The sequence below is a fragment of the Panthera tigris genome, chromosome B3 (genome assembly GCF_018350195.1).
Source record: "Panthera tigris isolate Pti1 chromosome B3, P.tigris_Pti1_mat1.1, whole genome shotgun sequence".
NCBI classification, from domain to species: domain Eukaryota; kingdom Metazoa; phylum Chordata; class Mammalia; order Carnivora; family Felidae; genus Panthera; species Panthera tigris.
The window spans coordinates 68,855,610-68,871,429 of record NC_056665.1 but is presented as its reverse complement, the minus strand read 5'-3'; the positions used below and the strand labels follow the sequence as shown (position 1 = coordinate 68,871,429).

The following is a 15,820-nucleotide window of genomic DNA, read 5'->3' as shown; positions in this document are numbered from 1 at the left end:
CACCCCTTACCTCTTTTTTACAGCAGGTTCAATTCTATTTCCTGCCATCCACTCGCTCAAGGCTCTATGTGATAGGATGTGTACATAATTTTCCCGAAGGTGAATTTTATACATTATCAAAGCTGACGGCCCCTAGGAATGGCTCAAGCTATGCCTCTCCTATGGGAGCTACTGCCGCAAACCACAAGTCTAAGGGGCTCTTACAGGATGTCTTGATTTCCCTGTTCAATCTAAAGCATTTTTAGAGCTCTTCATTTAAAATGCACCCGGACATGAAGACTATATGACCCACAACACATAATCATAACTAGGAAAGAACTGCCAGAAGACAAAATTGGGCATATGTTGCCCAATATTTTATCTGTGGCCTAATCATCGCTAGAGAGGAATGCTGGGGAACAAGACGGAGGAAGTAAAAGACACTATTGTAGGGTGATTCTAAAATTCCAGCATCCCTTGGCATGGCAAAGAGTGGGTCCAGTCTTTCAAATAAGGACCCCATCCTGTTCTGTCACTCACACCCTGAGGCCTTACTGGAGTTCAGCTGAGTGTTATTTATAGAGTTATTTTGATGTATAATGCTATTAGAACTATAGAGGCCTAATTCACAAAGAATGACGATTTTTGTCAAAAAATTCATTAATAAATTAATTGCATCATTTGTCAGCGTGGTTCTTAACAATGCCTCGGGTGACATTTATTTGTGGAAAGCATTAGTCTCTTATAATAAATAAACCAACCCCCGAAAGGAAAGCCCAGAATATAATAATACAGCACATAATCAGATATGGATGGATTAGACCTTCAGAAGCTGACCAAACCCAGTGCCTAACTTGACTTGTAGCGTGTCAAAGAAAATGATCCGCAGGATTAGCAGGACAGAAGGAAGAAAAGTTCATAATCCTCGCTACCTTCTGAAAGAGAAACACCAGCCACTGGCCAAAATGTCGACTGGCTTAGAGATGATTCTGGACTCACTTCATGGTGTTGATGGGTTTGGGGTCAAAGTTGCCATCTGCATCCACTGAGATCTGTTTCTCCAACGTGGCTGAGATTCTGGTATCTAAGTAATCCGGTGGTAGCGCCCCAGCTATAGCACTGAGACAAGGAAGGGCCATTCGGAAAAGCTCTGGGTCATACTTCTGTGAGGAAACACAAAGACCATGATAGCACAGAGATGAGAACTAGTGCCGCCCACAGGGAACAACTCATCAATTAGCTGAAAAAAATAAAATGCTTGCATTTGTCCAGATTCACCAAAATGGGGAACATCTATATCCTTTGATGCTTTCTGGTGGAAACTTAAGGATCCTTGGAAGATCAAACGACAACCCGTAAAGCCCTCAAGTCTCCATTTGCTTTAAGGTGAAAATCCTTTAATCAAAGTTTAAATCAGTATCTCCCAAATAGTTAATTGCAAGAATATCTAAGGATTACGGTGGTCTATAAACTTGCCTACCACAGATGGTTATAGACCCAACCTGTGACTGGAGAGGACAGGAGAAGCTCTGACAGTCCTCTCTGCAGCTGATATGGGTCTTATGTTGGTATCCTCAGCAGACGGCTCAATATCACATCTGTTCTCTCTTGAATGGGGCCCGGAAGAAATTTCAGTCAAATAATATGGGGTTAGGAACAGTTTTTGATCTACTCCTACTAGACCAAAAGAACACTGGAATAAATAAAATTTAAGTGCAGGTGAACACCAACTGGAGCTATCCACAAGCTTCAGACTGTGGTAAGAAAGCCAGACTTACTCATTTTCCACCTTTAAAGATGGCGACCTCAAAAATCGAAATAAACTGGGCTAAGGGGAGTGGAGGCAAGTCTGACAGTTTGAACTGTATTTCAGTCAGACTGTACAGAGGCCTCTTACTCAATTTTCTCCTCAAGCAAGTGGCTGTGAAGAACCTTCCTCAGAATGGTATGTGGTCTTTTGAAAATCCCACATCTCAACATCAGAGCAGCTGTTGGGGATTCTCCTCTACAACTGAGCTTGGTAAAGACTGGCTAACAGGGGCCCACACAATGTCAGGAGGAAAGGAATGACAGTGAGGGTAAGTCATCAAGACTGAAACTAGGAAATATTTTTCTAATTTGCTCTGGAAGTCCTTCTCCTGTGTTTTAGCTTTGTGAGTCTGACAGGTTATTCAACTGCTCTGAGACTTATCCTCGTCTGTGAAATGATGATTAGCATAGCTCCTGTTTCACAGACTTGGGTAAGGATGGTGTGATATACACTTGGGAAGCAACCGGCTCTGTTTCTAGCACGTGGCAAAGGCTAAAAACATTAGCTATTATTATTCACAGGCATTTATTACTCATTGGTTATCAAGGTGCTCCCTCTTTGTTCAGAAGTACTGCCATTACCTTATGGGAGAGGGAGTCGAAAATCCCCCAGAAGAGCTTCTCCGTCAGGTGCAATTCCTCCTCCACAGCTAGCCCGTAGCTCCCCCATCCTGAAGGCAGACAGTAATACTTCCAGCACTGTTCATAGTGATTTGTCAGAAGCTGGGAGGTTTGAACAGGATTGCACCAGTGGGTGGGGTACGGAAGATCCACAGGCATCCGCAACATGCAGGGGAGAACACAACAGCAGGGGGCAGACATGAGAGTGAAACCAACAGTTGAAACAGTTGGGTTATCTACAGAGAGGCCCTCAGACACCACTGGGAATGGTCTGCTTTCCTGCCTAATGAGCTCTAGCCGGAGCTGAATCCACCTGATTAACTCTTGTGCCTCCTAATGTGCCCCCAGCAGTTGCTGGAAAATGGAGAGGAACTCTTTCTGCTTCAAATGAAGTAGTTGCTATCTAACACTGCAGCCACTCAAAGGTGGGAATAATTTCTTCTGAGACATTTGCTTATAAATCTAGAAGACTCTGAGTGATGCTGATATGGAGATGGTGAGGAGCACCCCGAGGGGTCTGAAGATTTTCTCTATACTGATTACTGCCCATGGCTTCCTTGCTTTTCTCTTGAGCCTTCTGATGGCCCAGCCGTGTTACAACAGTTCCACATGTGGCCAGGAGAGGGCAGAAGCACAGCGCCAAAGTTCCTATCCCAACAGGTGGAATCCACACCCTTTAAGAAAAATCCCGCTGGTCTAAGAAGTAAAAGTGAGTTTACTGAGTGCTACTGATGCTGCTTCCTCAGGGACCAGAATCCAGCTGGCAGTACAGGCCTGCTGAGGAAGCAATGCCAGGTTGGACTATGAAAACCATAGTTTTCAGCTAAAATGCTTACTGGGATTAAGATTAGAAGAATAGCCCTTGGAGGGCAGTGGAATCTCTGACAATATACAAGCTGCTTTCTGCCTGGCATGGAGACAGAGGACTGAACTGAAGGCTTCTGGGAATTCTGTTTATCCCAGTAAAATGCTTCTGGAAATCCTTGGCTTTGCCAAATTCTGAGAAAAAGGAAAAGTTCTGTTAAAGTCACCAGGCAGAATTTTCAGGTGTGGCTAGCCACTGCCGACACAATGAATATGCAAATACGGCAGGTACCTCATAGGTGAAAGTTAAAAAAACATTTTTCTCTTGGGTGGGCAGTTGATTGTGGTGCCCTCCCACCCAGGTCCAGATGCTCCCTGTGCCAGTGATAAAATTATTGTAATTTATGAGAAAATCATGAATGAGACAACAAATAGCTCTATGGCTCTTTCTACTTTACATTCATAAAGGAAAGCAGGTAAGAGTTAAAAACAAACACAAAAGAGGGTTTGTTCAACAGGAAAAAAAAGGCACAAAACAGTATGGAATAGAAAAAGGACAATTTAGTTTCTGTACTTGAATGAATAATCACAAGGCCTTCAAAGCTTTTTGAGATTGGATACATTCTGAAACCGTAATTAAGGCAGGAAACTGCACAATCCAAGTCCCCCTCATTAACTTCTGCTAAATAACACGTAGCCAGTGGAAAGCAATTAAAGAAAATTGGAGCAGTTAATGATCTACTCTCTGCAACCTGGACATTCAGATAGGGGTGTGATAGGGTGGGTTGTATCTTTTTAGCCCTCAAAAAAGTAAAACTCATTGAATGTATATTTTTCTCCAATTGTGAAGCCCTCATGTTTTTCAAGGCAAGTTTCTGTGCCGTGGACTGTATTTCTGCAGCGATAAAGAGGTTTACCTTAAGAGGCATTTTGCAGTATTCGTTGAGCTGCGGCACATCAAAGACAAGACGTCGCAAGAGTTGCTGTAACATCGAAGGCCTCAAGTGACTGCAGTAAGAAATAAGAAAGAATAGAAAGGTAAGAAAATGATGAAGGAAGGAAGAAAGAAGAAACACCATATACCAGAGCTAAGCCTCAGAATAATTAGCTCCTAAAACAAGATCTTGGGTAAATCACGGTCAATGATAACACACTTTAAAAGTAAGTACAGGTGATCCTTTCACAACATGGCAGCTAGGGGTGCTAACCCCTCCAGCATATAACTTTTGACCCCCTCCAAAACCTTACTAATAACCTACTCTTGACTGGAAGCCTTACCAGTAACACAATTGATTAACACGTATTTTGTGTTATATGTATTATATACTGTACTCTTACAATAAAGGCAGCTAGAGAAAATGTTAACAAAATTATAAGAGAAATATATTTATAGTATTGTATTAATTGAAAAAAATCCACATACAAGTGGACCTGTACAATTCAAACCCGTGTCGTTCAAAGGTCAACTGTATATTTAAAATATAAAAGGGGAATGTGTGGCTAACGAAGTGAGATACCTAAGGTAAAGTCTAATCACCAGGTGATAAGATGTCCTAGAGTCTATGCACCATCAAAATATAGTTACGGATTATGTACAAAGAATATAATAGAAAGAAGGTGCAGTTGATTTTTACAGCCATCTCTAAGGGCCAACTGTCTCCTTGAACTCTGCAAAGGATGATGGAGTTGACCAGTGCATAGGTGGAATCTGAGGCCACCTACTGATGTGACTGCAAGGGAGTTTAAGACCCTCTGAGTTACTATCCAATCTCTGAAATCCTCATTATTGGAATCATTTCTTTAGGTTAAGGTTCTGTCCTCAAAAAAACCAAAACAAAACAAAACAACCCTCCTTAAACAGGCAAATACTATAATCAATTAGCAAACAATTTATCAAATTATCGAGTTCATGGCGTTGGTAGTTGGTACAACTCTGAAGTAGAGAAAGGAGAGATAAACAACACTGATTCACTTTTATTTTTAGATTACCAAGGCTTTTAAAAACTGAATGGAATCTCCAAATTCTCTGCACAGAAAAGTGCCCATATACATAATTTAGCATGTATGTTCAGTTCAAGACCTACTGACTTCCAACCACGGATGCACAAGGAGCCATGGAGGCCAAGTTAATGACTGATGTTAAATGTTGGAATGTCAGGAAAGAAATCCTACAAGGAGAATGGATGCGAATGAAGATGGACAAGAGAACTCATCTGGCTGACAACTTTTCCAAGAGCTGGCCTTGTGATAAAAAGTCCTGGAGTAAAAAGTGAAATATACAGCAAGTAAATGGCCTTGTCTCTAAATCTTGGAATTATAATATAAAATTCATTACTAATTATTGCTTTTTTTTCTAGGTAGCCCTAGTTGTCCCCCCCCCCCAGTACATAGTCATCCCTTGTGTGATTAGGAAACCATTCATTCAACAAGAATAAGGACCATATCCAGCGGGCCACTACAGGGACACCTGCTGGGCCTATCTCCTGGACATCCCAGAGCAGTGGGTCTCAATCTTGGCTGTATTATGGAGGCACCTGGGGAGCTTCAAAAATTGTAAGCCTGGGTCCCATTACTAAAGGTTTGATTTTGGGGGTTGAGGTATGGCATGGACGCTGGATATTTATTTTGTAGCTCCCTATACGATTCCAAGGCAGAAAACACTGGCTTAACACAGCAAATCAGCATCTGGACCATATTGCTGAGACCTGCTATTGGAAGGGGCCTTCTTCCTTTGACCCTATCAGACTTGACAGTTTTCTGAGGATCCAAGTCTCTTGGGTTGACTTTACCCTTTGTCCTTGGTTGCTCTGATACCTATCTGCAGTGGTGAAAACTACTGCCCTTAATTCCCCACTGGGACTGGAGATTCCTTCTTATCTTTGCTCCAGGTTCTTTGAGGCTTACAGGTAGGCTGCTTTGATTCACACTCTTACATCTGGTCTCTGTGTAAAGGTCCACTCACTTAGAGAAGGAAAAACTTGGTTCCTGGCTTTTAGGAACCAAAACATTAGTTCTTAATCTGAATACTTAAGGCCTGAAAGACAGTTTCATCTTCTGTTCCACCAACCCTCAGGGCAAGAGTCTGAGCTGTGCCCCCCATTTCTCCATAGTGAGAGATGAGACTCCATGCAGAGGTGATCAGCAAACTTGAGGTAAGTGGGAGTCCCCGCATAACCTAAGAGGAGATGTCTGGGGAGACGTTGGTGTATGGCTAAGGCCTGGAAGCTTCCTTAAGCTGGAGTCACCAGTTTTTCAATTACACAATTAAATGCAGCTGACACGGATGCACACATGGAGGTGAAAACCACAGGCCAGGGTACTTACTTGCAAATGGCAAGCAAACATTCTTCTATGGTGTCCCTCTGGGCTTTGGTGAGGGAACGTCCCTTGGAAAGCCTATATATTGTCTGGAGTGTAGAATCGATCAAAGAGGTGTAGTGTTCTGCTCCGGCAAAGAGAGGGGCACATCTTGTGAGGAGCGGAAGCACAGCAGAACATAGATACCTATTTAGTGAGAGTGCAGCCTCTGTGGTGCTTAGGGAAACCTAGGAAAGGGAATTGGGACACTGGTTAATCTCCTTGGGAAAGACAGAGCACAGCTTACCTTGCGTATGGAGATCCTGTCTAGCAGGTTGGAAAGCTTACGCATCACAGTGTTTCACAGTAACAGAGTGAACAACTCCCTACCTTGTCAGCAGACCTACTTCTCTTTTGCATTTTAAATGGAAAAAAAAAAAAACAGGTTAAAAGAAAAAAATAAACAGAAGGAAAGCAAAGGCTGGCTGGTCCTAACTCATTCCAAATGACCCACGAGCATCTGTTCCCCTCAAAAAGGGATCCTAAAACCTATTAAAATCAGCCGATGACCAGTCTAACCCAACATTCTTCATGTTTGCAAAGTCCAACTGCCAAGCTACTATGTTATTATTCTGTCTTAGCTCTTTTTTCTCACCTTGTGCTGAGAAGGTGTCACCTCACTTGTCCTGAGGTGATTTTGAGATTAGTAAGTGGCTACTGGCCAAGCGAGCCATCAAACCACTGGTTTTGTGACAGGTTTGCAGAGAGAAAGTGGAGCTGTGACCTTATCACTTAATTTATGAGCATTGTGAGCAATTCACTATCTGATAAATGGCACGAGGGTAGAATTCACTAAATAGAACCTACCTTTGATGGGAAAAGGGTACAAGGAACATAAACTTAGGACTCACTCAAAAACTCTGCTTTAATTCTCACTCAATGTTCTTTCTCATTCACTTAGGCTAGACACAAGGCAGGCCCAGTTACTGACATTTAATCAAAGCATTCTTAGCTACCATCTTTGAAAACTAGGCAACTTCAGAAGAAACCTTGAGATCCACAAAGATAAAATCTTATCGTTATTTCCTGTGATTATCAGAGCCATTGTATCTGTAACACATTTTCTGTAAGTTATGACATGATAAACTGTCTTGAACTGTACACATTTCTCGGTATTCCTATTAATTATCAAAAGTTTGTCTTTGATAAGATTTAGTAATCCTACTGAAAGAAATAGCAAATCTTTCACATTTATCATTTTGGTAAATAGAGTTGTCACAATGGGGAAGGACAGAGCTTTGATTCCAGTGGCTTAAAAGTTTTCAAAAGAGAATGCATAAAAATGCATGTGTTAAGGAACTGAACGTTTAGCTTATTTTGCTGCAGATTGTGCCTAGACAAACATATGATTTGAACACCAAATGCAAGAACAGAATTTGCTGTTTATTTGACCTATAAAAAACCCAAATGCTTTGATCAGGAACCTTGGGAATGTCCCAAAAGTGAAAACAATTACCATTTTTTTTATCAAGTAATTTATAGAAAAAACTCCAAACAAAAGTAGCTGTGGAAGCAATGTTTTAATTATCCAAAATGATCATATGTCCCAAACACCTTCAGGAATATGTCATTTCTTAACACCATGCCAAAAATAAGAATGGATCTTCCATTCAGATTGGGACTTGTATTGCTTCCCATTTCTGGGTGATCCTATACATTTGTGAGTAACCCATTCAAACGAAATCCATCCCATTTAAGGTACTGGCTAGCTGACCACCCATCACAGAGCTCAGACTTCTATCTCTATTGGACACTAGGTGGAGCCTTTGAGAGACTTTATGATTAAGAAGACCTGCATCTTCTGGCTCTCCAAAAAAGTAACCCTACATTGGCAAGATGTTTTTAGACTTATGCTGATCGAATTGTTCTTTTCTTCTTGGACCCAGGACTTCTGGTGCACTGTTTCTGACTTGGACAATCATGCTTCTACGCTTTATAACTCCTGGGGCCTCCTGTCTTGATGTCTGTTGATGTTGGATTACTATACTTCACCCTTGACTTTCAAACTTGGGTTTGACTTGGCCTCTGGTCTTGACCTTGCCGTGCCCAAAGCTCCAAAACTGCTTGGCTTGGAGATCATCTTTCCTGATGGTCAGTGCATGAAACTTAAGGAGAGTGGGAAGAGTATTTCCAGCCTATAATGCTGCCAGCCAGACCTTTTCATAAGCAACAAGCCCTGGTTCTCAACCAAGGGAGATTCTGTCCCCTAGGGGACATTTGATGCTATCAGAATTGGTTTTATGGGTGTGCTACTGGTATCTAGTGGGTAGAGGTCAAGGGATGGTGCTAAATATCCTATAATACACAGGATGTACCCCCACACCAGATAGTGCCAAGGTTGAGAAACTTGCAACAGAGGAATCTGGATTGAATATGTGAGGTCGAGTTTACCTACATTTAATTCTCTGGCCCAACAAATTAAGACCTTCCATTTCTTGGTACTTCTATTTTCTTACCTTTAAAGCCGACTGCTAACATGTAATCAGTGAGGAGATAGAAAATAATCACTTTGAAATCCAATGTTACTAACATACAATGATGGAAAAAGATAGTTTTCCTTATTTTAGCCACTTACTGTATCTAGAGAGGCAGAGGCTCTTAAGTCAGGTAAAAATCCAACCTCTAGCAAGTGGAGCAGGAAAGTTTGATCCTTAATGCCATAAACACGATCCAAGAACAGCACCATGGGTGCCTTGTGGTCAGGGCAGAAGTTGGCTGCCATATCTGGCTCGCTGACCGACCCATCTGAAAGACACACAGAGAACGTCATGGCCCCTTTTCTATCTCCACAGACTCAAAGGCCACACAGAGTGTGTCTGTCTACACGCCTTGTTCTCCTAACAAGCAACAGGAATACAGTATCGTGCTGCAGCCAGCGGATACTCGCTTGGAACAGCCGCTTGCTTACATTTCAGGAATTTTCTTGAGCCAGTTGTTAGACATACTCATTATCAACAACTAAAATTTACAATTAAGTAAATTATATTTAGAAAGGTGACAAATACTTAAAACGCATCACCTCCTAATGACTTTGCTATCAACTATATTCTTGAGGTTATTTATATCTGTTTTATTTGCATGTTGGAAATACAATACAGTGGTGTGCTATGTGCATTCTCTTTCCAACTCCGTGGCTCAGTGACACACATTGAGAGCTTGAAATGGACCATGGTGAGAGTACTTACACCACACAAAATGGGCAAATGCCAGGAATCGGGGCTTGGTTTTTTTGCTTTGTTGACTGAAGACAGAAGAAATGAAGGGAGAAAATGTAAGGGAGATTAAGAGGATGTCTTGTTTGTAGCCATTACATCATAAATAGCACATAACTGAGGAAATATTCTCTTAGTATTTGGAAACTATTATCTGATTTAGGTGAAATTGAGGACAGATCTTCCAATAATTCTAATCTTACTTTAATACAAAAGTTCAAAGGTGAAGTGAGGAATACCATGAAGAAAACAAAACTGCTTGACTTAGAGAATAAAGACAGGAGTTTGAAAGTTTGTTAACATCAAAAAATAGGAAAAAGAGCCCCTAAATGATCAAGCTAAATCAGAGCATATTTACATACTGTACTTCATATATTACCTTGAGAGCCACAAAGGTTTAGTCCTATCCAGCCCAGAGCCTCATTCAGCGCAGGGATCAGTGCAGGGCTCTGGTCAAGCAAGGAGAGAAGGGGACCTTCCCAACAAGAAGCTATCTGCCTCTGCTGAACACCAGGGGGAACCAGATCTGAATGGCGAGGCTGAATTAATCTCTGAGACTCATGTTCTGAGGAACATTCATTTTATAGGATACTACTAAGTGTTTTGTGCTCAAAAAGTTTGGGTAATTCTGAGTTTGACATTTCTTTTATCATATGTTTTTTCAAAGGCTCTACAATTTTTGTTCTTCATGATAAGCACAACATTTTCGAGATTGATATTACCAAGACTGAGAACTAAGAGACCCACAAAGATCAACAATTAGCTATCCATGAACAAAAACAGCACTGGGAGAAGCCAGGAGTCAACGTGAGAAACTTCAGTAACACAGTGGAACAAAAAACCTGAGAATCACTGCACAAGAAAGTAAGGATACATTTTGCCGGCATTATCCCAGGCTGTCACTGTTCAGGGCCAAGCAGGAGCTGCTCATCTAGAAAGAGTTCCCTTCACTGGGTAAAGAGAATGGGGTGAACAATCATCTCCTTTACCTTTTGGGGAGCTACATGAAGGATACCTTCTGTCTCACCCCAGCTGGAGCCCAGTGAAGGGAGAGGTCTCAGGAAAAGAAAGAAGGGCAAGGGCCACTTGTATCAACCAGGCAGTGGGAGTCACTGTGGTCACCAGTGACCTGCTCTGCAGAGGACCCCAGCAGCTCTTGCCAGTGAAGAAACCAACATCCAGCATTAGCCACCGTGAAACCCTGGCAGGTTTCCCAGGTTTTGTGTTTGCAGATGCCCAGCCACCTGGGTCTTTTCTCACTCCCATCTCTCTCAATGCCAGAACCCTGATCTGCATTGGCAGTCAGTCCTGGGCTTTGCAGCTGTACTGATTCAAGATGCCAGCCCAGACCCTTGCAGCTGATACCCACCATCGTGGGCACACTTGGGAAGACTTCCATCACTGGCCTCTGTTTCCATGCGTACACCCGTGGTAAGATCCTGCGGCCACGGGAGTACATGCAGACAACCGGGGCCCCGTGCAGACAACCAGCTGCTTGTGGGCCCAGCTCTGGCCTTGCCTCCGGTCAGTGGCCTGCACTGCTGGGCTCATCTCAGCTGGCACCTTCAATTGTGAACTTGCATCTCACTGGCCTGAGTCTTGTCACTGGCTACCACTGCTGTGCACCTGTGGTGAGACCCTGCAGCCACAGGCATGCATGCTGACAGCCAGGGTCCCCGCAGGTGCTAGTGCCTCCATACGGTTTGCCCTGATACTTGCTGCTCACCCTGGCTCCTGCCACTCCACGTGTGTCTGCAATTGGCCTGTGCCACTACACAGGCACCTGCAGTTGGTCCCTGCAGCAGAGTGTACACATCACCGGCTCCAGCTACCACCACTGCCTACCTTCTTCCTAGTTGTTAGATATGGACTTCACTGCCGAGGATCCCAATAGCCCTTGCAGCTACTGAGGATCTCCAGCAGGACTTGCCAAGGACCGCATAATTATCAGTGTGGTGGACCGCAGTGGCCTGAGCTGCCAAGACGTCATGCCCCCCAAGCCCCAGATCTAAAGCCAAAGCACACATCTGTGCTTGGTGCCCTGTCCCACGAGATCTGGGGTCACAGCACACTCTAACATGCCCCCACCTGCAGGTGAGGGTCTTTCCTTACCAAAGTCAGTCCATGAAGTGTGAAGGGGCGACTGCTTCTCCCAGGGTGCAGGTATCTGTGCAAGGCTATAGGTATCACAACAAAGAAGGGAAACAGGACACCACAAAAGGAACACAGTAAACTTCTAGTAATCGACCCCAAAGACAATGGAGACACATGAATTACTTGGCAAAGAATTCAAAAGAATTATTCTCAAGGTGCTCAGAGGTCAAAAACATAAAGAAACAAACACAAATTTCGCAGCTCAAGAATACAGTGACTGAATGAAAGAATTCATTGTGTAGAGCACTTCAACACCACCCTGGCCCAAGCAGAAGAATCCATGAAATTAAAGGATCATTTGACATTTCCCATTAAGGGGAACAAAAAGAAAAAAGGATGAAAATGAAGAAAGCCTATAGGATTTATGGGACACCATTAAGAGGAACAATCTACGCATCATTCAAGTCCCACAAGGAGAAGAGAGGGCAAAGAAGGAGAAAGCTTATTTAAATACCATTGAGATCTTCCCAAACCCAGAGAGATCTGTGAACATCCAAGTTCATGAAGCTAATAATTTCACCTTTTAATTTCAATCTGAAATGATCTTTTCCAAGACCCATTATACTAAAACTGTCTAAATCAAAGGCAAAAAGAATTGTAAAAGAAGCAAAAGAAAAAATTTCACCGACACCAGCGAACCCCCATTAGGCTATCGGTATGTTTCTCAGCAGAAAAACTCTGCAACAAGCTAGGAGAGATGGGATGATACATGCGAAGCGCTAAATGAAAAAAAACGCCAACCAAGAATACTTTACCTAGTGAAGTTGTCTTTCATAAGTGGAGGTGAGAGAAATACCTTCCCAAACAAACAAAAGCTGGGGAAATTCATCACCACTAGACCTGCCTTACAAGAAATGCTGGCAGAGTGGCGCCTGGGTGGCTCAGTCAGTTGAGCATCCGACTTTGGCTCAGGTCATGATTTCACAGTTCATGGTCCTGAGCCTCACATCAGGCTCTGTGCCGCCAGCTTGCTCAGAGACTGGAGCCTGCTTCAGATTCTTTGTCTCCTTCTCTTTCTGCCCCACCCTTGCTTGCGATCTCTCAGAAATAAGTAAGTGTTAAAAAACAATAAATAAAAAAAAAAGAAATGCAGAAAGGAGTTCTTTTTTCCCCCCATTTATTTATTTATTTACTTATTTAAAGGGAGAGGGAGTACAATAAGGGGAGGGGCAGAGAGAGAGAGAGAAAGAGAGAGTCCCAAGGAGACTCCATACTGTCAGCACATAGCCTGATGTGGGACTTTATCCCACAAACCATGAGATCATGACCTGAACCAAAATTAAAAGTCAGACACTTAACTGACTGAGCAACCCAGGTACCCCTGAAAGGAGTTCTTCAAACTTAAATAAAAGGATACTAAACAATAACATGAAAATATAAAACACACTGGTAATATGGATAAATATATAGTTAGATCCAGAATACTCCCATACATAAGGAAGGAAAAAAAAAAAGAACAGAAATAAATAAGGAATGGAAAAGACACTAAAATGATCAACAAAACTAATACCTGACTTTTGAAAAGATAAAGTTGATAAAGATTTAGCTAGAATTACCAAGAGGGCTGAAATAAAGAAAATTATAAACAAAAGAGATGTTATAATGGATACCACACAAATATAAAAAAATCACAAGAGACTATTATGCTTAATTATGCACCAACAAATTGGACAACCCAGAAAAAATGGATAAATTCCAGACACACAGACCAATGGAATACAGTTGAGAGGCAGAAATAAACCTATGCATATATGGTCAACTAATATTTGACAAAGAAGCCAAAAATATTCAATGGGGAAAGGACAGTCTCTTCAAAAAATGGTGGGGGAAACTACATATTCATACTCAAAAGAATGAAACTGGACCCATAGTTACACCACTCACAAAAATTACCTCAAAATGGACTAAGGAAATGGAAGACCTGAAACTGTAAAACTCCTAGAAGAAAACATAAAAGGTAAACTCCTTGACTTCAGTCTTGGAAATATTTTTTTTTGTATATGACACCAGCAGCACAGGCAACAAAACCAAGAATTAATAGGTGGGACTACCTAAAGGAAAAAACTCCTGCACAGCAAAGAAAACCAACAATGAAGCGAAATAGCAACCTACACAATAGGAGAAAATACTTGCAAACCATCCAACAGGGAGTTAAAATCCAAAAGACATAAGGAACTCAGAGAATTCACAAGAAAAAGACCCTAAACCCAATTAAAAATGGGCAAAGGACTTGAGGGGTGCCTGGGTGGTTCAGCCAGTTGAGCATCAGACTCTTGGTTTCGGCTTAGGTCATGATCTCAGTTTCATGAGTTTGAGCCCCATGTTGGGCTCTGCTCTGGCAGCACAGAGCCTGCTTGGGTTTCTTTCTCCCTCTTTCTCTGCCCCTCTCCTCTTGCACTGTCTCTGTCTCTCTCTAAACAAACACACTTTAAAAAAATGGGCAAAGGGCTTGAAAAGACATTTTTCTAAAGACATGAAAATGACCAACAGGCGCTCAAGAAGGTGCTCAACATTACTCATCATCAGGGAAATGCAAATCAAAACCACAATGAGCTATCACCTCATACCTATTAGAATTGCTATTTTCAAAAAGACAGGGGATAGCAAATACTGGCAAGGATTTGGAGTAAAGGAAACTCGGGTGCACTGTTGGTAGGAATGTAAACTGGTGCAGGTGCCATGGCAAACAGTATGAAGATTCCTCAAAATAATTAAAAATCGAACTATCATATGACCCAGCAATCCCCCTTCTGGGTATATTCCCCAAGGAAACAAAATCATCATCTCAAAGAGATATCTGCATCTGTATGTTCATTGTGGCATTATTCATCAGAGCCAAGACATGGCAACAGTCTAAGTGTCTGTTGATGGATGAATGGATAAAGAAAATGCGCGCGCACACACACACACACACACACAGGAATATTAGTCAGCTATAAGAAAGAAGGAAATCTTGCCATTGGCAGTAACATGAATGGACCTTGAGGACATTATGTTAAGTGAAATAAGTCAGAGAAAGACAAGTATTGTATGGTCTCACTTATATGTATAATCTAAAAACACTCAAATTATAGAAACATGGAGTAGAATGATAATTACCAGGTCATGGGGGAGGGAGGGTAAATGAGCAGATGCTGGTCCAAGAGCACAAACTTTCAGTTATAAGATGAGTAAGTCGGGGATCTAATGGTATATATAGCATGGTGACTAAGTTAACAATACTGTATTATATCCTTGAAAGTTGCTGTGAGAGTAGAGCTTTAATACTCTCAATAGAACAACAAAAAAGGTAATTATGTAAGGTCAAGGATGTGTTAACTAAACTTATTGTGGTAAACACCTGCAAAATACACACACACACAAAATCACACTGTATACTTTAAACTTAGATAATATTATATATTGTAGCTCAATTATGCTGGAAAAAATGTGATATATCCCAAGGCATTTCCCAAACTTATATTACTCCAAACTTCTTAACACATACAGCAATTAATGTTTTCTACAAAAATGTTCTGTGTAACACCAGTTTGGGAAACACTGTAATAGTCAGAGTCATGTTATCTTTTCAATTCCTCCAACTGCCAGGAGGAAACTGCCTGGATGGCAAGTGCAGTGACATGGAGAAATTGAATCCTTTTGGGAAAGTATAGGTTTTGCAAAGCTAACATTGATCGATGCCAAAGGTCACCTGGCAAGTAGCACTGGGTGAAAACCTCTTTATGTCCATGGACATGAGGTTCACGGGGCTGTGGTGGAAGGGAGCCTAAGTCAGGCCCTAGCCGTCTGCTGCCCACCTGGCTGCACAATCCGGGGACACTGAGGCAAAGGAGAAAGAAGGCTGAGGTGAGAGCTTTCATTGGTTCCATTCCATCAGCTTCCTT

General features: G+C 42.1%; 1 protein-coding gene across 1 annotated transcript in view; it reads right to left on the bottom strand.

The window, feature by feature from the left end:
* RYR3 (ryanodine receptor 3) overlaps window positions 1–15,820 on the bottom strand; it is a 524,192-nt gene that overhangs the window by 107,841 nt on the left and 400,531 nt on the right. Inside the window, exons 48-52 of the mRNA XM_042989263.1 lie at window positions 9,146–9,315; window positions 6,538–6,758; window positions 4,131–4,221; window positions 2,371–2,511; window positions 979–1,142 (exon numbers count right to left, since the gene is read on the bottom strand). Of these exons, the coding sequence (XP_042845197.1) occupies window positions 979–1,142; window positions 2,371–2,511; window positions 4,131–4,221; window positions 6,538–6,758; window positions 9,146–9,315 (787 nt within the window). The remainder of the gene's footprint in view (window positions 1–978; window positions 1,143–2,370; window positions 2,512–4,130; window positions 4,222–6,537; window positions 6,759–9,145; window positions 9,316–15,820) is intronic.